The sequence below is a fragment of the Nicotiana tabacum genome, chromosome 6 (assembly GCF_000715075.1).
Source record: "Nicotiana tabacum cultivar K326 chromosome 6, ASM71507v2, whole genome shotgun sequence".
NCBI lineage: Eukaryota > Viridiplantae > Streptophyta > Magnoliopsida > Solanales > Solanaceae > Nicotiana > Nicotiana tabacum.
In genome coordinates, this window is record NC_134085.1 from 97,847,624 (window position 1) to 97,872,909 (window position 25,286).

The window sequence follows — 25,286 nt, forward strand, 5'->3', positions numbered from 1 at the left end:
GATGTATCTATAACGTGAAAAGTCATCGGTAAAAGCGATAAAATATTTTTCTCCACCAAAAGATGAAAAATCAAAAGGTCCACAAATATCAGCGTGTATAATTTTAAGAAGCTGAGTGTTTCTTGTGGCACCTTTCTTACTATGCATGGTGTGCTTTCCCTTAATGCAATCCAAACATATATTAAGATCAGAAAAATTTAGATTCAGAAGAATCTCCTTCTTTACTAATCTTTCTAACCCTTCTTTGGACTTATGACCCAAACATCTATGCCACAAGTAAGCAAAACTTTCATCTAGTGAACTACGTTTAATTCCAAAGTTATGTTGAATAGTGAGAAGGGATTTAGAAAAACCAATATCAAGTTTTAATTTATATAAATCATCAATAAGAATACCAGAACTATAAAAAATAACATTCTTATATAAACTGAAACATCCATTTCCAAATTTTAAATCAAATCCAGAAACATCAAGTCTTGAAAGATAAATCAAATTCCAAGAAACTGAAGGTACATAAAGAGTTTGTAATAGATTAAGGTTATGTTCAGTCTCCATGATCAAACGATAAGTCCATATCCTTTCAATTGGAGCTTTCATACGATTTCCCATGAACAAGAAATCCTTATTTAGATTTGTGGATTGGATCGTAAGGAATCCATGCAACGTAATAGAAGTAATAGATACATGAGCAGTTACACCAGAATTAAGCCACCGGGTATTATTAGGAACTTCTACTAAATTTGATTCGAAACATATAAAAGTACTAATTGTACCTTTCTTTTCGAACCAAGCTTTACGTTTCAGGCAATCGTTCTGATAGTGTGCTTCCTTGTTACAGAAATGACACATATTTGCCTTATGTTCCTTCTTAGCCTCATGTGAAGCTTTATAAAGTATTTTCTTCTTCTTGAACTTGTTAGCTTTCACTTTAAGTCCTTTACCAGCTCCTTGACCAATGAGGTTAATTGAATGACTTCCTTGTTTCTTAATTCTTGACTCCTCCTAAGTAAGCATACTGGACAATTCACTAACATTCCGCTTATCCTTAATAGTGTTATAGTTAATTTGAAAAGGTCCATACGCAAGAGGCAACGAGTTCGGAATAAACTAACCAAGAAGGAGTCATCCACTTTCATCCCCAAGGTCTGAAGTCTTGCTGCAATGTTAGTCATCTCGATAATATGATTTTGCATACTACACGGCCATCAAACTTTACGGTCGTGAGTTCAACCATTAATGTACTAGCGAGAGACTTATCTACAAGAAAACGTTCTTCCACAAACTTCAGGTACTCCCTGGCACTTTCTGTTTGTGGAATAGTACTCTTAATGTTATTGCAGCGAGTCTCATAGGAGTGCTGCAAACAAATCGTGGATTGTCCATTAAGGGATTTGCAACGGTCCTCCGCAACGGCAGATCCGACGTTATGATATCGGGTTCATATGAACCCATTACTTTTCGCATGGAACATAAATTTATGCATAAAATCCATTAGAAATCACATCAAATAGTAGATATGAGCTCATTAAAAGTATAATGAGTTTGATGCGAAAAACTTTAAAGTTTTTATCCTAGATCCGCCTTTGGTCCTCCGATTTGAGTGAGTGTCTTGATACATGGGCATAGCACGCTGAAAACATCAAATTGGGAAGCTGAATTCCCAGAATAAGAAATGAATGAGTTACTTTCTTACTGAAAGAAACGGGAAACTAAGGATAGTTGACCTTTTCACCCCCTTGAAAATCAAACTACTCATTGTCCATAAAATTCCAGTCAAATGGAAACCAAATAGAAGTGCACTTCTTGGAGCAGGCTAAATTAGCACCTCAGACAAAACAGAGGAAAGGGGGATAAAAATATGTCAATTTACCGGAAGTAAGTCATGCCATTATCAATTCACAACTGGTATTGAACAGAATATGAAATGTTTTTCTTTTCTTCAATTCTAGCAGAAGTGAAGGACTTATTTATAAGGTGTTTCGGGGTCTCCATTGAAAGCACAGTAAAACTAATTAATCAAAGATAGAGAAAATAAATCAAAGCAAAGAATAAAATGCAAAATAAACCAGTACTTAAAAGCGCCATTGCTCTATCCAAAGAAAATAGAAAAATTGAAAATTATTACTAATATAGTAAAGTAGTAGTCACAAACTTGTTTCAGTATCTCCCACATCCATGTTTGATCAGTATTTCCCATATCCATCTTCAAGTTCCAAGCTCTCGAAATAGCGCCCACGCACTGACATAAACGAAGCAAACTCTTCTTCCTTTGGCGCATGAAAATAGTCTATCTTTTTTGTAACCAGATCATAAGTGAAGACTTGCTTGACAGCACGAGTTTGTAAAACTACTACAAGAAGCTTATCATCATTCCAGATTCCCAAAGGGATTGCCTCTTTGGAGAAAGGCTCTATAATAAATTTCTTAGTCCAAGATTATTGTTGAATGCCACTTTTATTCATCAGTGCCCATACCTCAGTACCCCTAGAAGCATCCTCAACGGAGACCATCATGGCAAGAGATCCCCTTAAAACCATAAGCCTTCTTCAAACATGTTCACGTTCAAATCCACGATCATCAGGAACGTCTACAAGTTTGAATTCGTCCTTAATCAAATCGAAGCAAATAATAAATTCCACAGCTGAAGTAGCCAGCCAATACACACAACCATCCAGCGAAATTTGAGGTCCCCATGCAACAGTTAGGCTAAGAAGGGTGAACGGTACAGTTTTCCATGGACCTGAACTCAGGGTATAAACCCAAGCCATTTTGGACGCATCATCATTACTCTATGGCTCAAAAGGGACTTTCAAAAGTTTATAGTCTTTGCTTTGTTGAACATAACCGAGTTTTATATAAGTATATCAGGAGCACTCAGAAGGTACACTGATGCACTTATACTTCCGAGTAGCAGGATTCCACAAGATATCTTCTGGTGACATATAGATATCCTTCATCAAATATATTAAACCATTGTAGCAAAACTCAAAATTTGCAGTCCTTAGCCTCAATAGCAAAAGGTAAAGGCAATGGGTTACTAAAATATATTGGATGAAGATGGAGTAAAGAGAGGTCAGGGAAGCAGACATAATTCTCTCTGTTGTAAACAATAAGGGCAGAGAAGCAGGATGAGAAATTTGATGGGAGAGGTGCACCTTAATGAAATGAGGGCTCTTAAGGAAATTGTACCATGATTTGCAGACAGACCTAAAGCGGAGCAGCGACTTCACAGGAAGCCTTAAGAGTATCTGCAACATTGCATCTTTGGGAAAACTGCAGGCCATGAGTGAGTACTCTTCTTCATCGTAGTTGTTGTTGATTTGATCCGCCATGAAATTAAGCTGTAAATTAATTGGTGCTTCACGTCAAAGCTTCTAGAGATGAGGAGAAGCTGAACCACAGCTTCTAAGAAAATCTAGTTCTAAACAGATATTTCACATACTAAATGAAACATTAATCACATTATTGTCAGACTCAAACACTTAATCGAGCGTAATCAACATGTAAAAACAGTATACAAACACAAATAATGAGAAAAAAGGTTCCTTACATTATGAGCTCTATGGCAAAGCAAACGAGTAACCTCTTATGTAGCACAACAACAACAACAACGACCCAGTATAATCCCATAAGTGGGGTCTGGGGAGGGTAATATGTACGCAGACCTTACCCCTACCCCGAAGGGTAGAGAGGCTGTTTCCAGGAGACCCTCGGCTCAAAAAAGCAATAGGAGATGATATATTAGTGCCATAAAAATGCGTAATAAAAATAACAACAACAATATATAAGAGATATGAAATATGAAATACAGGATACGAAATACGAAATACGAAATAGATGGCTGGTATAGTACAACTAGAAGGGAAAGCTCTGCATCAATAGACGACCAATGACATTCCTAGTCTAACTCCTAACTGGATAGTCTCCCTCTATTGTGCTGTAGAAATATTCACTCTCCCCTAACCTACAACCTTAATGCTCGACCTCCATAATTCCTTATCAAGGGCCATGTCCTCAGTAATCCTAAGTCGCGCCATGTCCTGTCTGATCACCTCTCCCCAATACTTCTTAGGTCTTCCTCTACCTCTCCGCGTGCCCACTACAGCCAATCGCTCACACCTCCTCACCGGTGCATCAGTGCTCCTCCTCTGAATGTGCCCGAACCATCTGAGTCTTACTTCCCGCATCTTGTCCTCCATGGGGGCCACACCCACCTTCTCTCGAATATCTTCATTCCTAATCTTATCCATCCTTGTATGCCCGCACATCCACCTCAACATCCTCATCTCTGCTACTTTCATCTTCTGGATGTGTGAGTTCTTTACCGGCCAACATTCAGTTCCATATAACATGGCAGGCCTAACCACTGCTCTATAAAACTTACCTTTTAGTAACGGTGGCACTTTCTTGTCACACAAGACTCCCGACGCTAACCTCCACTTCATCCACCCCACCCCTATACGGTGTGTGACATCCTCGTCAATCTCCCCGATCCCCTGCATAACCGATCCAAGGTACTTGAAACTACCTCTCTTGGGAATGACTTGAGAGTCAAGCCTCACTTCAACTCCCGCTTCCGTCGGCTCAACTCCAAATTTGCACTCGAGGTATTCCGTCTTCGTCCTACTCAACTTGAAACCTTTAGACTCAAGAGCATGTCTCCAAATCTCTAGCCTCTCGTTGACGCCGCCTCTTGTCTCGTCAATTAGAATAATGTCATCAGCAAATAGCATGCACCATGGAACCTCCCCTTGAATATGATGAGTCAGTGCATCCATCACCAGGGCAAATAGGAATGGGCTGAGCGCAGACCTTAAATTAAGTATCAAGACTAATTGCTTTTCTTTATCACACAGCTGCTAGGTTAATTAAAGCGTATGACTAATCCAAATTATTCTAAAGATTTCTATTTTTTCTATAAAGAATGTATAGGAATTTCCATCACAAGATTTAGAAGATCTTGTGTTGGTATATTTTCTTTACTATTTAATAATAGTATTATATTATTTAATTAATAGCACTAGGATTCGAATCTAGGTGTTGGGGTTTTTCTTGGTTGAATACAGGATAAGAAGACTACCTTTTTCTTTGTTGTGCTTCGCAATGTCGAGGTAAGGTCTCGTTTTTTTTTTTAAAGATTAAGACGTCTGAATCTGAATGCACGTCTGAATATTAAGATGTGGTATGCAGATCTGAACACTGGATGATTAACTTGAACAAAAAAAATTTATTATTTGAGATAAATTGAAATATTATAAGATATAAATTAATATTTTATGTAAGATCCAATTGTTAAACTATTTGAACTATAAATGAAAATTATATATAATAACAACAATTGTAGTAACGAAATGTAACCAAAAAAATATTTTGAACGTAAAGTATTCATACAAGATATATGACTTTTAGCTTCATTTAGTAATATTATTATTTATATTATCAAGTGTTAATTCAAATTAGTAAGATGTTAGCCATATGTTTGCAATGCATTATCTTGGATCTTGATATAAAAAACTTTATTTGCTAATACAAAGATTTGAGTAGTTTAATTTGAAGTTCTAGAATGTTTCTTATGTTAAAAAGTAAATATTCTTTGTTTTTTTGAAACCTTTTGTACTCAACCCGTATCTTGTTCATTCTGGAAACACGTCTTCCTATTCCATCTTTTCTCGAATCTCCTTTAACGGAAGAAATAGAAGCTCAAGAAGGAATACCAAAACCTATTTCACTCGCTGAGTCTTTTTGCATCCATGGCTGAATGGTTAAAGCGCCCAACTCATAATTGGCGAATTCGTAGGTTCAATTCCTACTGGATGCACGCCAATAGGACCCTCCAATAAGTCTATTGGAATTGGCTCTGTATCAATGGAATCTCATACAAAGTTCAGAATTGTCTAAGTCAAAATATTATTACGTATTTTACAACACTTTTTACAAAGTTCAGAATTGTAAGTCAAAATATTATTACTTTTTTCTCCAAAGTTCAGAATTGTCTAAGGCCTCATTTGTTTGCACTTAATGGATGTCTGAATCTTAATCATTCAGATCTCAGACATTAAGTGCGTTTGTTTTTAAAGTCTGAATCTTAATTATTCAGATCTTAATCATTAAGTGTTTTTGGTTTTTTTACTTCACAACCACTTGGTCTGAATAGGTCTGTATAATTAAGATCCATAACAGAGACTTAATTTCATTAAGATGCTATCACATATTCATTATTAACTGCCACCACCGCCTACCATTATCAACTACCACCATGCCGCCACCACCACCACCACCTCCACCACGCCACCATCATCTTCAATTATAGTCATCACCATTATCAACCATCACCACCTACTATACCCACCACTCCGACCATGATCATTCTCACCCACAATCAACATTCATCCACCTCAACTACCACAACTGACCACACTATCACCATCAACAACCACAGCCGGCACTACCCATCATTATAACCTATCACCGCCCACCCACCACCTTCCTCAGTCACAACTACTATCACCACCCGCCATTATTAACTATAACCACCCACTACCATTCTCAATCATAATCGCCACCACTATCAATCACTACTAGCTACTACCATGAACCATCATCATCAACCAAAACTACCACCAACCACCGCCTCTAGTCGGCATTCACCCGTTAGCCATCACCACCAACAACTATCATATTTTAATAAACTATATATTTTATTGATAGAATATTAGATTAGTTAGTATTTCATTTGAATTTTATGTTTATTAATTTTCAAATAAAGATAAATTTTATACAAGTTAAAAATCAAACAGTCTTAATTATTTCTATTCAGATCTTTATACACATCTTAATATATTCAGATGTGTATTCAGATTCAGTTGTCTTAATCTTAATACACATCTTTATATTCAGATGTGTATTCAAATTCAGACGTCTTAATCTTAAAAAAAAAAAATGAGGCCTAAGTCAAAATTGGGACTGTGAACGTCCCAATCTACAAAAGAGAAAAAAACATTGCTAACAATTTAGAACACGTCCCAATTAAGATTTACGATTTAGAGAATCGGGATGTCAACAAAATCAAGAAAAAATACAGAAAATTCAAAGATTCAATTAAAATAGAATATCCAAGAGTGAGAACAAGACACAAATAAGATGCAAGCAAAACCTTCTACTTTAGCCCCTTCTCAATCGTATTTTAAAAGGGGTTTTTTTAAATCCTAAACTCGAAACTGAAATTTACCATTAGAAAAGTGGAAACAAGATGGAGAATTCCAAGTAGAATTTTCAAAATCTTACCCAGAAAAAGAATCGGCGGCTGCTTGATCCTTGAAGAGAGAGACGTGTAAAGGATGAAATTTGTTTTGGGTTTAGAAGAAATAGAGCCCGTTTGGCTTAGCTGATTTAGAGTAGCTGATAAGTATTAGGTACTGAAAAGCATTTTTAAGTGCTGAAAATGATTTAAAAAATAAGCATTTAGGTGTTTGGATAAAAGTGCTGAAATTTATAATATGCAGCTGAAGAACTGGGTATAAAAAGAGTTTTGTTTTAAAAAGAAGTATTTTAGGGATAGAATAGTAAATATTTTGGTCAAACTTAAAGTGCTTATAAGCTGAAATTTGATAAGTTGGAGAATATCAACTTATGGCTTTTGGCTTATTTTTGGCTTATAAGCACCTAACTTATAAGCACTTTTAATTTTACCAAACGCGTAGATAAGCCAAAAAATGCTAATAAGCCAGTTTGACCGGCTTATAAGCTAAGCCGAACACCCTCATAGCCTGATGTCAAGAGAGAGAAAAAAGAGGCGTGTATTTTCGGTATTTTTAACCTCTGAACGGAATTAAGACTCAATTAAGGTCTGACCGAATCAGACCCAATCAGACCTATTCACACTTTTTAAAAATAAAAAAAACAAATATACTTAATGGGCTAAGATCTGATTCATTTAGATTCAGACCATTAAGTGCAAACAAATGATAAGTAAGGTATACGAAGGAAAAGGTTATTTGATAATGAACTGACCAAAAGGAATTCGTTTTTCAAAAAACTTTAGCTTGTACACAAATACAGCATCCATGTGAATTCATCTTTGTAGTTTTTCATTTCACCAGGCCGGTAAAATGATTTGAGTTCCGAAATTCATAAGATTGGGGATGAAAAGAAAGGGAGTCTCATCAATTCTTTTATTGAATATGTAATTCTGGTAATCAACAAACAATTATAATGCATTAGCAGTAGGTCCTAAAATAATTCTCTGCTAGTCACAAGAACCATACACTCGATAAAGAATCACAATGCGGTTAATATGAGTCAGAATTTCATTGAAATAGGACAGGCTTATAATAAGAGAATCGGGAAGTTGTTAAAAATCTTAATCTGTTCCAGAAAAGCATATGAAAGTTGGACAAAACGTACGAAATTCTGATGTAGGAATATGGAGAAGAAGACGTACCTGGACTTGGTGAGTTGACGAAATTAGATTGGCGAACTTTGACTCACATTCACTTCTCCTTTGTATGCAATGATTTTGAACAATGATTTTGATCGATGGAATTTCGCAGTTACAGTTTTTTTGGTAGGTTTAGGGATTTTGATCGAGAAAATGACACAAATGATCCCTCCCATTAGGGTATAGGTCTAAAATAGTCTCTTAAATTTATTTTTCAGCAATTTTAGTTCTTTTAGTTTATCAAAACAATTAATTTTGCTCTTCATCAAATATAGCTCTTAAGGTTTGTTTGGTACAATAGTGGAATATCACAGGATATATCATGAGATGGGATATTCTATGAGATTAGATATTCTACCTTTTACATGGGATAATTAATTCTACAATTTTAGTTTAAAAGTTATAATACCCCAAATCAAATAGGATAAAATTAATTTCAAACTTTATCGCCGAATTATAATCCTTATCCCAGATACCAAAAGACTCCTTACGGTTAGCTTTCATAGAAACCAAAAAATAAAATTAATCAAAAACATTACAAATATCCCATCCAAAAATTGCAGCATAAAAAACTGTACAAAACACTGAAATAGATTAATTATAACAGAAGTTGTACCTTAACACTTGTATTTGCAAATACAGAAAGTCAGGATAAACTAACAAATAACTGGATAAACTAACAACTATTGTTTATTAAAATATTTAACGATGACCAAAAGTGCTAACTGGCAAATTCAATGAATTAAAACTACTTAGGGGTATTTAATTAACTATTTTAGACCTTTGCCACTACAATTCTACCTTTAGTTTTACCATTTTGAATTAAAATCAATTGCTTAAGTACTAAAATAACCTAATTCCTAAAGTACTATTTCAATATTTTTTCGAGGAAAACACTCAAAAGATTAGGATGCTGAAACTAAAAAAAGAAAGCCTCAATTAAAATGAACAAATCTAGTGAAATATCACATTATAAAAGTAAGAGGTTGCTTCCTATAAGAAGGGGGTGAAGATGTTATGTTTAAACTTTTGGGGCAAACTGAAATATAAAACAATATCCCAAACCTTATAGCGCTCTCTCAAAATTCAAATTAGGTCTGTGCTGGATACCAATCTTTGCTCTTGCACCGGAGTTTCCATTTCCACTCACTGGTACTTGCATCCATCAATGTCGATTAACACTTCAATACAGTACAATGACCTCTTCTCCTCTCTGGTCTCTGACATCAAATCCTACAATGGCAAAGACCCTCTTTGCCCTTGGCTCCGGTAAGCAACCCTTGAACAAAACTCTCACATTTCTTTTGTATCCATTTCTCTGAGTTTTCAATAATTTACTCTTTTATTTTTTTGATTTGAAGAGGAATAAAGAAAATGAAAGAGTCACTACCTCCGCAGCTGCTGAAGGAGAAACTGCCACGTTTTCTTCAGAAATGTGCACAGACTTTTGAGTCCGATCGCCGTTATGCTAATGATATGCGTTATCTTCGTGTCTGGTTACGACTGGTAACTTCCTTTTTGTTTTTCTTTTTTGTTTTAAAAGAATCTATTAAATCTGGGATTTACAAATGAAATTTTTTTGCAGATGGAATATGTGGATGAGCCAAAAACGGTACTAAAAACCATGGAGTTGAATCGTATCGGGATGAAAAAATCTGCGTTTTACATAGCATATGCTCTTTATTATGAAAAGGTTAAAAAGTTTGAGGCTGCGGAGAAGATGTACCGTTTGGGTGTGCAGAAGTAAGTAACTAATAGTACTAGCTAGTTCCAATTTTAAATATATTGAGTTAATTAGTTTTAAGAATACTTTAATTCAAATTTCTTTATGCATCCAAGGACATTTGTATGATTATTAAGTTGTTATTATTGAAATGTGGGGAAAGAACTGTGATAAATGCTGTTTATTGAATCATTTTCACATTCAGTTAAATCGACATTAGCTTGCTTAGCAATATATTTTCTGTTTCTAAATTGTTGTCAAATTTCAGTGAAAAGGATTCTTCATTGTTTTGCATTTGCTTAGGGTTATCTAAAGCCATATTACTCTAAAGGGAAATGTATTGCATTCAGAAAAACTTTATTCATTTTGTCAACTTAGTGAAAGTCAATTATCCTTTCAAAGTGTATTGCATAATCTAATCCTAGGGTGCACACCAAATGTAATCTTCAGCCAGATTGAGTATCCTACTTATACACACTTTCTTCTTGAGCTATGATATTTGATACTCTAGAAGGTCTGTAGCAGTTTTGTTTCCTATGGCCAATTTCGGGATGTGATCAAGCAGTACTAGTGTAGGTGTGTGTCTTTGCACCATTAGTTTTGCTAATTTAAGTTTATTTACTTTACTTGCTTCTTTGGAAATTATCTGAATTATCTTGTGCATAGTTGCTGCATTGTATACTTTGTTAGATGTATTTTTAAAATCAAAAGCAGCATTGTTCCATAGAGCTATTTAGAAGAGAAATGGCCCAATGTTTTTTCTCACTCTTTTTCCTTCATGAATTAGGGATGTATGAGTTTCCTTTCTATCAATCCTTTTTTAATTTCAGGGCCTGTTATCAGAGTCCTAACAATTTATCTATCCTCTTAAATAATGGAATCTTTTTTCTATCGTTATCTGATTGCAACAGCTTAACTAGGTGCTAGCCCCTTTCCCTTCGCTCAATTATTTAAACAGTCTGACCTCGTTTATGTTTGTGATGTCTTTTTCCACTAAACAGATGACGAACAATTCTGAAAAAAAGTAGTTTCACATGTTGCTTAACTGATTTCGGTCTCATTATTCACTGAACAGCCTTGCAGAGCCACTTGATGAGTTACATAAATCATATGAGGAGTTTCTTCATCGCATGGAGCATCGTAAGAATAAGAGGATACAGGTTGGTTACATTGGTCATATTTGTCACAAACCTCTTCTTTTTGTTAATAGGAGCCGTTAACTGACAATGGAAAGATATTCTGCAGCGCCAAGAAGGAAAAAATAAAATATGTCCTCTTGGTGCTGAAAGCATCACTTTGAAGAACAATGAGATTGAGGAAAATAATGAGAATTTAAGTGGAACAGAAAACAATCCTATCAGCATCAGGGATCAGTTACCCACCGCACAATCCAAGCATTTAAATATGAAAAACAAGGTTGCCATTTCACAGGGCTACAGGAGAGAGTTTACCAGTGAAGATACAGTTGTTGTTAAATTTGTTGGTAATGCCATTGTTGGGAAGTCTGCTGTGGAAGATGCACGACATCATGGTCTGGTGGAACCTACCATTAATACGAAGGAGGCCATATATACAATTAATAACATGTTTCGAGAGCCATTAGAGCCTTCTCTGGCTGGAAAACAATCACGTCGAAACCAGCCAAAAGTTGATCAGAGATCTAACAATGGTTTTGAGGTATTTATTGATGAAAGCACAGATGGTGTTGTTGGATCATCTCACCAAACCTTGGCAAATGGTTCATCGGTGCCACAAGCCACTACAGTTAAAACTCAAGAGCCCATGCAGGAGCCATTTCTGATATTCATTGATGATGACAACACCGGCGATGTGATTGAGGGAATTCATGAGAAGGATAAGTCAGATATGGATAACACTGACAATTTGACTGGATGTACTATTGAAGAGAGGATTGAGAACGGTTTTGTGTTTCCGCGTCCTTCTGATGTTACCTCAGAATGTTCTGTTCCAAATTTTGAAAGGCCACCTCAAACAAGACTCCGTAGGGAGGACACAGTTGTATACAAATTTGTAGGTTCCACCATTTCAGAAGAATCACAGGTCGAAAATGTTTGCCATCATGGCCTCGTAGAACCAACAATTAACTTGAAGGAGGCTATGGATGATATTAATAGCATGTTCGGAAAGCCAATCGAGTTTACAAGGAAAAGCAGGCCAAAGAAACGGGAACAAGCACCTAAGATGGAGAGAGATGACAGTGGGTTCATGATACTTCCAGATGATGAGATACACCATCAACCAAAGAGTTCCCTGCCAACTTCCACGGCAAAAAGGGGAAGTGACTTGTTCGAGCAAACTGTGTGCACAAAGGAGGCAATGGATGACATAAATAAAATGTTTGCAATGCCACTGGATTTCTAAGATACTGGTACAGTCTTCATTTTTTATTTTTTTTTCAAACTGTATTAGTCTTCTTTATTTTCTTTTAAATATCCATGAGTTTTGAGTTTATTGACTGGTTTTGTTCTCTATTCTATCCTGCCTAAATTTTGAGATGTGTGAGATGGATCTTGTCACCCCTTGAAAAAAAGAGATGGATCTGACATCTTATTTGGTCAGACGAAAGCCATTGATCATAGATAGATAGATAGATAGATAGATAGATAGATAGATAGATAGATAGATAGATAGATAGATAGATAGATAGATAGATAGATAGATAGATAGATAGATAGATAGATAGATAGATAGATAGATAGATAGATAGATAGATAGATAGATAGATAGATAGATAGATAGATAGATAGATAGATAGATAGATAGATAGATAGATAGATAGATAGATAGATAGATAGATAGATAGATAGATAGATAGATAGATAGATAGATAGATAGATAGATAGATAGATAGATAGATAGATAGATAGATAGATAGATAGATAGATAGATAGATAGATAGATAGATATATTTCTAGAAAGTAGAAATTGATTGTACTCAAGACTCTTGTGAAAACATAGAACCAGGAAAAAAATCAAAATAGTACATGGTGGAAATCAATTAATATTCTGGTTTAGGAGGGCAATAAGCTGGTCGGAAAGCAAAGGGACCAGCAGCATAAATCACAGCCTCATAATTACTTTGCCTCAATGTTTTGTCTAAAAATCGGAGTGGAGCACCAGTGAGTCCATAGTTGATATTAGTGAACACATCACAGTTTTCCAGAGGAGAGGAGACAAGTTTCACGCGGCATGAATGGAGAGGATGGTCAAGATAAGAATGCCCCATTTTGAAGCCATCCAGCTCTGCAAATAAGTAGCCATTTTTATCCGTTTGAAATGCCTTATAGTAGCTTACTCTTTTCATGTAATTTTTGCAGATAACACTAACTTTAGCTGCTGCGATGGGCTTAGCACCTGAGAGAGACCATGATCCATAGTTATCACAGCTCTGGCAGTAGACCATGCCTTCAACTACCACTTGCGCTGTTTTCTCTACAGGCTTAGCTGGGGCTTTTTTATAGGCGGTTGTCAGTGGAATGGCTAATGCAAAGAGCAAAGACACGATCAGGATAAGTTGGCTGCTTGACATCTTCTTGAAATAATGTCGTGTAGCTTATGTCAGTTTTGGAATGTAATTCTTGCTTGATGTTAAAGTACATTTGAGTTGATACCTATATATAGTTTTAGGCATGGATTTGTTTGTATGCTCTGAATGTTGTCAAGGACGTGAATACTACTATATCACATTTGTAGAAGTTCAATGTTCATCCTCAATATTTTCAAGACGTGATGACCATGTTCAGAAGTTTATAGTTTGTATAATATTCTATGAGCTTCAATATGGTCATCCCCACGTAGAGTCATCTACGTGCAACCCACTTACCCCTCCTATAATATGGTAGGGTTAGGTGAGCCAACCTACTTGAAAATTTAATGAGATTACGGTTATCTCATCGAAGTATCATACTAGTAAAAGGGAATAATGCTATATTCGTATTCCATAAAGATCATCATTTTAATGTACTCTGACTATCCCAAATTGAATATTAATCTCGAAATACATGATTAGTATTAGAAAATTTAAATAACAATAATGCTTAATATTCAATTGGTCAAGATGTGGATACTTATGTTGACCTTTGCTCTTTCGAAAAATAAATAGAGTAGAGTTGGTGTTGAAAAGTAAAGTTAAATATGGTAACATATTATTTTTGCTCTTGGTCCTTAATTCCAAAAAAAAAAAAATTGTCACCTTTTGCTTTTGTCAAAGTAGAATATACTAATTTTGACAAAAACTCTTCAAAAGGTAAGGGTAGAACTAAAGGTGTCTAACGGGCTGGGTCAGCCCGTTTTCGGACCGACCCAAACCGGTTAAAACCGAAACCAGTCCGGATCGGTAGAAGGGGGCCAGGTGGGACTGGGTTATAGGGATAGGGTGGTTTGTACCGTTCACTTTTGAACCATCGGTTAACCCGACCGATCAAACCCGGTCAACGAACAATACTGTTCATCCGGTAACAATTTTTTTTAAGCTTGGGCCTCAGATTCTGACCGTTGGCAATGGTCCATTTCACAATATGGTCGTTGCCCAACGGCTGAAATTGACATTTAGCCCAATTTTGGGATTTATTTTTAAAAAAATTACCCTCCTTTGAAAAACTATAAATACACCCCTCCCCCTCTTCCTCATTTCTTCACTCATCTCTCAATTCTCAATTCAAGTTAAATCATGCCTCGTACTTCTAGAATGCGCTCATATGTTTGGGAACACTTTGAGGTAGTAGAAGAAAATGAAGAAGTTCAGAAAGTAAAGTGCAAGAATTGTGGTCAAGTCTTAAATCTTCATTCAAAGTCTGGCACAGGTAGTTTAAGCAGGCATATAAAGAATTGTCTTGAGCGTCCTCCGAAAATTCGTATTTAAGTTGATTTGAGACAATTTGTGTTATTTTAAAATTATTAGACGTATTTATGCTTAATGTTTTAGTTTGTTAGATTAATTTGAAGATATTATTATGCATGAAAATTTAGTTTTACTTTTTTTTTTTGTTAATTTACTTGTTAAATGCAAACTTCAATTTTGTAATTTTGAAATAAATGTAGCACTTGCAATTTATAAGTGCAATTTTTTCTCATTCATTGTATTCTTTATATTTTTACTTTATATTAATATAACTTACAATAGTTATACAAAAATAAAAATACAAAAAAAAATTAAAAATAACAATAACCTGGCCCAGCCCCATGAACCCGCAATCCTTACGGTTCAATTTTTACCCGGATGAACCCGAACCCGTTAAACCTGTATGCCCCAACTCGTAACCAGCCCGGACCATAACCCGTATGGATACTAAATTCCCCTACCCCACCCGGGTCGGCCCACCCGTTAAACACATATAGGTAGAACTCACTAAGGGTGTCTAACGGGCCAGGTCAGCCCGTTTCCGGACCGGCCTAGACTGGTTAAAATCGGAACCGGCCCGAACCGGTAGAAGGGGGCCGGGTGGGGCTGGGTTATAGGGGTAGGGGGTTTGGTCCGTTCACATTTTGACCACCGGTTAACCGGACCGGTCAAACCCGGTCAACGAACAACACCGTTCGGCCGGTTAACCGGCCTGGCCCAAACCGGTTTAACGGTAACAAAAATTTTTATTTTTTTATATTTTTAAATGTGGACTCAGATTCTAACCATTGGCAACTTCCCATCTTCATTGTATTCTTTATATTTTTACTTTATATTAATATAACTTACAATAGTTATACAAAATACAAAAAAAAAATAAAAATAACAATAACCTGGCCCGACCCCATGAACCCGCAATCCTTACGGTTCAATTTTTACCCGGATGAACACGAACCCGTTAAACTCGGTATGCCCTAACTCGTAACCGGCCCGGACCATAACCCGTATGGGTACTAAAATTCCCTACCCAACCCGGCCCGGCCCACCCGTTAAACACCTATACTTTGGTCTTGAAACCGAAAATTCTTTAAAATTTTGGAACAAAACGAGTATATAGAACTACTTGCGTCCTAAACAAAGTCTTTACTTTTTCTTTATCCTAAAACGGGTACGTTTTTTAACATGACATTTTGAACATAAGAAGAAAGTCGAGGAACTGAAATTTTATTTTCTTGAGATAACTTTTCTTCATCTTATTTTTCAAACACAGGATTAGTGAAATAGTCTTGGAACATAGGCATCCAATTCAATCGTGGTGTACCCCGCGTAAGAAAAGTAAACAAAATATGTAAAGCATGAGTATTAAATATATATATATATATATATATATGGGGACTAGCTTGCACGCAGCTCCACTTATTGTATTATCATGATTCATGACAAGTTACCAATCAGTTAAGTTATCTTCTCCCGTGTCAATTCTTTCTCTTTTTCAAGGACAAGTTAATTTGGTTTAACATCTTGGTGCCTGCATAATTGACTCAAGGTGATTTTGTTACCGTAACTATTCGAAATTGACTGTTATTTCAATGGCATAAAGTTGGACATGGATTTCTGTTTACTAGAACTAAAAAGCTTCCAAGTGATTCTTCTATTCATGTATATGTGTGTTGTTTTTCTCATTTTGTTGTTTAAAAAATACACAAAATAAAACTTGAAAAACAATTGAGAAAAAAAAGTGAAACATACAACATTCAGTTCAAATTGGTTAGCGTGATGCCCTTACCTATTATTGTTCTTGAAATTCTCCAAAAAATGAGGGATTTCATCTATGTTCTCTGGTTGTTCATTTTGTCCAGGCTGCTATTTAGTCTGTTGATAAGAAATAGAATTGCTCCCAAGCCTTCAAGAAAGCAAATCTTGACGCGTAAAAATTAATTTTCCTTTTTGTACACAAACAAAAACTTCTCCATCTGCTTTTCTGATCCACCCAAAAGAAGAAAATAATGGAAAAAGGTTTTCCAACTTTGTATATACAGCTTCTATATTGATTACCATCTAAAGGCAATTTTATGGTGCCTATGCATATTAACAAGCCTCTGTTGATATAATCTCAAGCTCAGCCCACCATAGAGGAGAGAGTCTTGGGATTGCCCCATCTGGTCCTATACCTGTTATCTCTCTCAATCTGCCCGAAACCTCTCTCATCGTCGGTCGTTGTCTTGGCTCAGGATGTACACACATTTTAATCACATCAGCTATCCTCTCTAGCTGCTTCTCTTGGAAAGAATTTAAAGTTGGATCCACCATTTCCCTCAGGGTTTGTCCTTCCCTTAGATAGTCTGCTGCCCAGTCGTCAAGAGAGCCGCTGTTTGCCGAGTAAGGTAGCCTACCGGTCATCATCTCAAATAAAATGACACCAAAGCTGTAAACATTACTTTCTGGACTCAACCCCGTTTCAGCTGCAGCTGTCTCGTTCCAGAACCCAAAATCCGATATTTTGGCTGCATAGTCCTCTGTGAGGTACACGGCGGAGGAGGTCAAGTTTTTATGGGGTAACGATGGCGATAAATTGTGCATGTGCTCAAGGCAGTATGTCATGCCCATTGCTATCCTCATTCGCATTCCCCAGTCCAAGTGTTCAGCTTCCCTTACTGCAAAAAACTCTAGAATTAGAAATCTTGTTGATAGTAATGGCGTACATAAGAAAGGAAAAACCAGTTTAAATGAAGTAGTCACTGTAGAGGCAGAAAAATATTCACAAATACGTTCAAGAGCGTAGGAGCTGTAATTACACAGAAACCAAATAAATTAATGTTTTTTTCATGCTAATTCGCCAAAGACCTTGACCAGTCTTTTCCTTTCACTCCACACTCCCCTTTCAATTGTCAGTCCGTTGCAATTGTTGAATAAAGGCATAAGCAGTAGATATTTCAGTTAAATCTAAGAGTGGATATTCATCACATTGGCACAAGAAACATCTAGCAAACATGAGATATTTCAATCACATCAAATGATTGTTGTTTATCACATGGAAAGCTATACTTACATTGTTAAAAGAGCAGATAAAATGAATACCAAAGATGACTTGTACAGGTGTGAACATTCTGCTCCGAATCAATGACTGTTGGAGTTAATAACCGAGAGCATTTGAAGTACAATGGTCAAACATCTTAAGAGGCTAATGCGAAAATGGTTACTTCTCCAATTACAGACATGCATTATCAACATGAGACCAAAGAACAAACACCATACGCTAGGTAGGAAAAAAAAAACTTAGCGACACCTGTTGTTTACACCACCCCAATGAATACACAAGATGTGTTTTCACAGACTGTTATCACTGAACCACCATCAATTTATCATTTAACAATGGTAAATAAATATGGGCTGTGTAAACATCAGGTGCGAGTAAGTTTTTACCCGCTATATAAAAGTATTGCCTAAACATTTCAATCAAGGAGATGAGAAGGGTTGGATAACAATATCGCAGATCACAACGGCTATGAGAATAAGAAACTTACTATGCAGATGTTCAAAGAGCGTCCCATTAGGAGCATACTCAAAAACCATCATTCTGGTAAATGGCTCCTCTTCTTCGCAATAACCGAGGAGGCTGACAAAGTTCTTGTGATTGACTTTTGACATTGTATCAATCTGGTAAAAGCAGGGAGAAAAGCATTTAGAAACTCAATAGATTGAAAGAAATGAAATGTAAAAATCCAACTGGAAGACTTAAAACACCTTTTTCCTGAATTGAGCTTCCATATCTTTAGACCAATCCTTAGCAGATTCCACTGTACGAGAGATCACAGCTATCTCAACTCCACTAGATAATGTGCCTTTATATAGTGTGCAAACAGATGAGGAACCGATTACATTGCTGAAATCTTCACAGGCTGCTTCAAGCTCTGATCTCTTCAGCTTTGGCACACCTGTTTACATAATAAGAAGATAAAACTCAGCTGTCTATCTTTAGTGTATTTGCTCATATTGATTAAACAAGTCTTTTGAGATATCCAAAAGAAAAAAAAGGGGAAAAATGTCAAAGATTATTATCAATTAAAAAGAAGCTTATAGCTAGTTCATATGTCCATATAGATATGGATATGATTTTTAAGAGAACCTTTTGGTTCTACAGATAGATATACTATTCATTGATGGAATAGATAGAAAATTACCAGTAACAAATGCTCTCTGCAACTGACCACTCAAACCAGTGGCCCAAGGTTTTACAACGGCTATTTTGTTGCTTCGAAAGAAGATTGCGCCAGTTATCAATATGAACAGTAGAATGGGACCTCCTATAGCTGCAGACAATATTAAAGCTCGATGATGACTTCGTCTGGAATTTTCAAGTCCACTTGGGTTCTCTGCAGGACTGGGAAGTGAAGATGGAGAAGAAGAAGAGGATGTTGGTGAAGGAGCCAGGTGAGGTTTAGCAGTAATTGACGGTGTAGGAGATGGGGAAAGAGAAGGACTTGGAGCTGGAGATGGGGAGGATGAAGGCGAATTGTTCTTAACACCAACTTCAGGAGGAGCTAAAACCGGCTGAAATTGCTTCCAGAAGTTATTCAGGGGAGAAAAAGATGACACTTGTAGTAATTTTCTTCCAGCTACATCTCCAAGTTCTGTTGTACTCCTGAACATAATTTAAAATTCGTTATAACTACATATGTTGCTACCAAAGAAGTATATACCGATAAAGAAGTTAGAGCAAGGCCTGATTGAAAACGAGGTGAATTATACCAAGAAAAAAAAATTACCAGTTTATCTCTCAGAAATATCGGTAAAAATATAGAACATTGTTTATGAAAACAAGAATTGAAATGTTCTTAACAATTAGCTATCAGGGTATTAAGGGGAAATTAGAGATGTTCAATGTGAATGCCAACCAGAAGAGAACTCAAGACAATTAGAAGACAAGGAAAATCGATAGGACTTGTAAACTTCTTTGCAAAGATTTCAGGGGGGTCAAAAGAACAAGCAATGAATTGCTACACATGTAGACTTATTTCACGAATATGCATTAATCATTCAAGTCACTTTACAATTACTATGGTGAATACTTAAGTTGCTAGGATTACTCTAAAAAAATATACATATTTATTTATTGAAAGATGCATACCTTAATATCAATCTCCCATTGGTAGGTGACATAGGTTGGGCTCCGGGAAAGTGGTTGTTATTTGCTTGAACATCTGGGACCATTTGAAGCCTATTGGTTCCAGAAAATACGTGGCTAAACAGCTCATTGTTGTCTAATAAACTGCATTACGTGTAACTCTGTGAGTAAGGGAACAAGGAGGTGAATTAAAAGAAGTTGACACCACGTCTATCTGAACTCACAGAGAGGGATTATTGCAAAGGTCAGAAGGTAGCGGCTGACTAAAGTTATTATATCTAAGGTCCAGAATCTCCAACTTTTTTAGCTTTGCAATCTCATCGGGTATGACCCCAGAAAAGGAGTTGTTACGTAAAATCCTGCAAAGAAGTCTCCAGTGAGTTGTAAATTATCTTGTAAAGCAAAAAAGACTTAAATTTAGGATCCATAATGACAGCAACTAGACCAACGAAAAATCATCTAGCTAGATATGTACATACATAATCCTCAAGTGAACCAAGCACGCGAGATCAGGAGCTAGAGTACCACAGAGATGGAGATCTTTCAAGTCCCTGTGAGTAGTTAAAGAAACACCGATTAGTTAAACCCGAAGGAACATCAATATCATGGCTATTTTTACAGTAGCCAATTCAGTTTAGACACGTATACGACTTATTCTGTCTTGAAAATTATATACATGATAATAAATGGAGATATTGTGCATGAAATCCAATGCATTCACGAAAATGGACATAGTTAAATGTGTTTCTAGAGTTAGCTAGGGATGAATATACCCTAACTATGAAATAATTGCACCTTTTACAGAATTTGAGTGTTGTGTTAATTCCTAGAAATATAGAAATCAAGAACACTATTGAGTTTAGACCTAATTTACATCCATTGTCGAGCCTAAGTTTAATTATCTCGATCACTGTAAAGCACAAAATTTTGCTTAGCCTCTCAAGTTATTGAGTAACAAAAATCAAACTGAATGGTACAATAGCTCCCATTTTACAATAATACTATTAGCTACACTTTATACACAAAATTCTTACACTAAGATTTATTCAAACCAAATACCAAAGGCATCATGTAACTTTAGGTTAAAACAAAGGAATCCCTTATTTGCAGCCAATTTTAGTAACTTACAGAGCCACAACATTTCCATTAAAGCACCCAACTCCAAACCAAGAACATGGATTTTCCATGTCATCATCTTTCCAATTCGACAAAGCCCCAAACGGGTCTTTCTCCACTCTCTCCCTAAATCTCAGCAGTGCCAAACCTGAAATAACAAGTTAAAAAATTCATTTAATACGAAGCCCAAAAGAAGTAAAGACTCAATCTTGAAGCTAAATCACAACTTTTTTACTGCCACTCTCCAATAAAATAAATCTAAAAATAGTAAATAATCAAAGAAAAGCTCATACCTTCATCGTTGAGGGACCAACAGAAACTCAATTTCTGATTCACAAAACACAAGAAGAGAGCAAAAACCAACAAACCATGTTTACTGAATTTCCAGTGCTCATTCATTTCACAAACCCAAAATTTCTTCTTTTACCAAAACTACTGAGATTAACCCTTAAATCACAAAAACAGTTAAATTCACAAGCCAAGTTGACTCCGTAAAAGCCACCAACTTTAAAGTTAAACTCATCAAAAACCAAAACCCAGAAATTGAATAAACACAGTAAATAAAATCCGTCGGACAGAGAGAGAAAACAGACAAAGAGATAAGGAATGAATGAATAGATTAAGACCAGAAGACGAGTTTGTTTGACAAACGCGTATACAACAAACTAAAACCAAAAACTGGAAACTCTTTATTGACTTAAAAAACACGCGAAAATTCACTGTGTTAACCCCACAAATGGTAAAATGGGATTGTCTTGCTCAATGAATAGAAAGAGAAAAAGAGTTGGGTTTACTGTGTAAAACGTGGGGTTTACGTTCGAGTTTCGAAAAGGGTGTTTTCAGGTGACAAAAGAAAAAAATGCAGACTTTTCAATACTAGTAGGCTACTTCTTCTTCTTCTTCTTCTACTCTAAAGTTTCAGAAAGTTGACACAATGTGTTTTGGATTTTAGGGAAGAAAGATTCACAAAAAATGTGTGACGTAGAAAATGGTTGAGAAATTGAATGATTCATAAAACTGTGACTGAGTAAAAGCCATGGATTCGAGGACAAGTCATCAATAGGAACAAGAAGCTTACTTGGAAAATTCAGGTGGGGCCCATTTCTATTAGTACCATTTGGTAGCCTAGCGTACGTTCCTGACTTTTCTTTATTTATTTGTTTTTGAGGGTTGGGGGGGTGGAGGGTTGGGGGGGGGGGTGGAGGGATGCACAACCTAATTGTTTTTATCTGGGAAATGTGACATTAATATTTTTTAAAATTTTGTTTGTTGGGTACTGATTTAACATGTTAGGAGAATGAGTAAGCAGCAGATAAAGATTTGAACATCTGAATTTTACTAAATAAATGTTCTTCTTTTTAATCCCAAATTTTGCTAGATGTGGATTAGCAGTTGAGGAAATGTATAAGGTAAGTAAAGTTCACTTTCATTAGTTAAGTTAGTTGATACAAGTATAGAGATGGCAATGGGCGGGGGCGGAGCGGGTTTTGCCTTAACCCACAAAATTTCAACCCGCCCCGCCCCACATAGCATGTTCACTCGCATCCACCCACCCCGCATTAACACCCGCGTTCACTCACACCGCCCCGCTCCGCTCTTCAAAAATTTCCCTTTATTATTTCTTTCAATTTGTAATATTTTTATCTTATTTAATTTTGTTTTCAATTATATTCATATTTGTACTGCCGATCTAAAAGTTCTCGTTGGAATTCAAGGAATCCAAGTTGCAAGCCAAAGAAGTCCAATTTTGAATAGCCATAAGCCCATAACTATAAATCCTACCAAATGCTGTCAGTTTTAAGTATTGGCAGTGTTCGATTTTAAAGTTTTTTAATATACTTATTTTTTATTTTATATGCATCAATATTGAAATTTAGTTTGATACATCAGTATGTCATTTCTAGTGATTCACATGTATTGTACACAATGATGAGATCAGATATATAAAACTAATTAAAGTGAGACTTTAAAACACTAAAAATATATAACATAATATTTTCTTCCTAGAGATGCAAATAACAGAAAAATATATATTTACAGTTAACTAAATAAATGTTCAATATGAAATATATTCCTCGTAAAAAACCAAATTAGTTTGAGACTAAAATAATCAATGCATAGGTGAAAAGAACCACAAGTTCAAAACTGAAAAAGTAAATATTTCTAGGTTGTAATAATATTAACAATAGTTGAAATATTATAATTTTGCAAAAAGTTAAAACCTACACCCGCACCGCATCCACAAAGAATTTTGAAAAAATTATTTTGACCTGCACCGCACCGTACCCGCATATGTCTAAACCCGCACCGCCTATGACTATCTCTATACAAGTAATCGAGGAAGGTCTGTAAATCTAATTAAACATGTAGATCTGAAAGTTGCCTATGGAGTTTACTAAGGCCCCCACCTCCAACCTAAGAAAAGACCTATTCAACTGATAATATCTACAAGAATCTTTAAAAGTCGACTAAACAGATCGATCGAGCTGTATTAAATCGATTATAAGGTTTATTTTAATAAAATTATAGGTTTTTATATAAATTTATAACCGTACCGATAATTAAGGTAAGTTTTTAATTTTATAAAAATAAATCAAAAAAATATCGAACCGTACCAAATAATTCTATATAAGAAAAATATATTTTATATATTAAGTTTAAAATAACAAAACATTAAGTTTTTTCCTTGGCCTTTGTGATTACGGAAATGTTTACTGTCAACAAGACTCACGCTCTCAAACTTATTATGCTAGTCCTATTGAAACTAAATTAGATCTATCTAGCGTCTTGAATAGTATGCCACAGTTATTTCATGAGAAGTTTTATAGTGTGCCTCGTATAACTGACATTAATTGTGTGAAGCCTCTTTTTATCTCACAAATTTGTGGTCTCATATTACACTTCCACAAAATTGCGAGACAAAAAAAGAGGCCTCACACAACTAGTGTCAATCATGTGAGGCACAAAATAATTTTTTTCGCTATTTCAGCAATCTTGAGTGGCAAACATAAGTATTGAATATATTTCCTCTCGTATGATTTAGATTTTTGGATTCTTATTCTTCTAATAGACTTTATTCTTGAGTCCAATCTTGACTCTCTTCGTTTGATCTATATTTCTTTTGTCTTTGCTTAATTTCTCTTATGTTGTAGTAGAATAGTGGGATGAGCCTCTATTTCTAGCCATCTTTCATATTACCTTGACTCATCGTCTTTTTAACTGTAAAAAAAAAATCTAGAGAGTTTTGCTGAAGTCCTAAGTAAGTACGTATCTTATCGCGTTCTAACATCTATTAGCGACTCTTACATTATATTTTAAGAAAGTTACCAAAAATTAACCAAACCGCATTAATACCGAAGAGAAATCGAGATGATCGGAATGGTTTTAAAAAGTTTAATTTTGGTTATACAAAATAGAGTAATCAAAAAATTAGTATGCTATAATATTATTAAATAACCGGCCAAACCGAATCATTAACACCTTACCTGCAAGTGTGAAAGGATAAGTGTGTCGAGTAAAAACTTACATGTATATTACGTTTACATCAAATTAAGTAATTTTATTTTTAAGTATTAAGGTTAAATTTGTTTAATTTAATGTAACACTTGGGTGTGGATAAAATTGAACCGTGTGTCTGTGTGTATAGATCTATATCCTCTCCCTTTCACAATTGTATGACTAAGATGATTTTAAGTGATAAAAGTCAATCTGTTGATCCGGGAGCAAAGTTAGGAAACTATATAGAGCTGAAAGAGAGTAACTTTTCTTACCTCTCCCGGAAGCTTCTTACTTTGCTCCGACTTAAATCTGCAACCTTCATATTGGAGGTGCTTAATTACTAGCTACTTGAGCAATCCAAATTGACGAGAGCAAAATACAATACGAAGATTAATGTTCGCTGGCCAAAGATTGTATAATAAAATTATCGTCTCCACGAAAATTGGATTTAAGCAATATTCAATATAACTTATGAATTTTTGCTATTCAGGATGATCAACACTTGATTTGAGGTAATTACTAGCTA

General features: G+C 35.6%; 3 protein-coding genes, 1 long non-coding RNA gene and 1 other non-coding gene across 5 annotated transcripts; 2 read left to right on the forward strand and 3 right to left on the reverse strand.

Moving 5' to 3' along the window:
- Positions 1-2,036: 2,036 nt before the first annotated feature.
- LOC107777674 (uncharacterized) lies at positions 2,037-8,714 on the reverse strand. The gene is made up of 2 exons (XR_001646247.2): positions 8,441-8,714; positions 2,037-3,341 (listed from the first exon to the last, which is right to left on the reverse strand). It is a non-coding gene; the product is annotated as an uncharacterized LOC107777674 (long non-coding RNA).
- On the forward strand, positions 5,745-5,818 carry TRNAM-CAU (transfer RNA methionine (anticodon CAU)). Its single transcript has one exon. It is a non-coding gene; the product is annotated as a tRNA-Met (tRNA).
- A 724-nt stretch (positions 8,715-9,438) lies between the features above and the next one.
- On the forward strand, positions 9,439-13,887 carry LOC107777675 (uncharacterized). The gene is made up of 6 exons (XM_016597762.2): positions 9,439-9,706; positions 9,799-9,943; positions 10,023-10,180; positions 11,236-11,320; positions 11,406-12,549; positions 13,499-13,887. The coding sequence occupies exons 1-5, from the start codon at positions 9,606-9,608 to the stop codon at positions 12,540-12,542; spliced, it is 1,626 nt and encodes a 541-aa protein (XP_016453248.2). The 5' UTR covers positions 9,439-9,605; the 3' UTR covers positions 12,543-12,549; positions 13,499-13,887.
- Positions 13,180-13,710, reverse strand: LOC107777676 (non-classical arabinogalactan protein 30-like). Its single transcript, XM_016597763.2, has one exon. The coding sequence runs from the start codon at positions 13,708-13,710 to the stop codon at positions 13,180-13,182; it is 531 nt and encodes a 176-aa protein (XP_016453249.1).
- Positions 13,888-16,925: 3,038 nt separating the features above from the next.
- On the reverse strand, positions 16,926-22,392 carry LOC107777677 (putative inactive receptor-like protein kinase At3g56050). The gene is made up of 9 exons (XM_016597765.2): positions 21,556-22,392; positions 21,275-21,410; positions 20,626-20,697; positions 20,371-20,505; positions 20,150-20,290; positions 19,203-19,663; positions 18,766-18,956; positions 18,546-18,678; positions 16,926-17,675 (listed from the first exon to the last, which is right to left on the reverse strand). The coding sequence occupies exons 1-9, from the start codon at positions 21,659-21,661 to the stop codon at positions 17,110-17,112; spliced, it is 1,941 nt and encodes a 646-aa protein (XP_016453251.1). The 5' UTR covers positions 21,662-22,392; the 3' UTR covers positions 16,926-17,109.
- Positions 22,393-25,286: the final 2,894 nt, after the last annotated feature.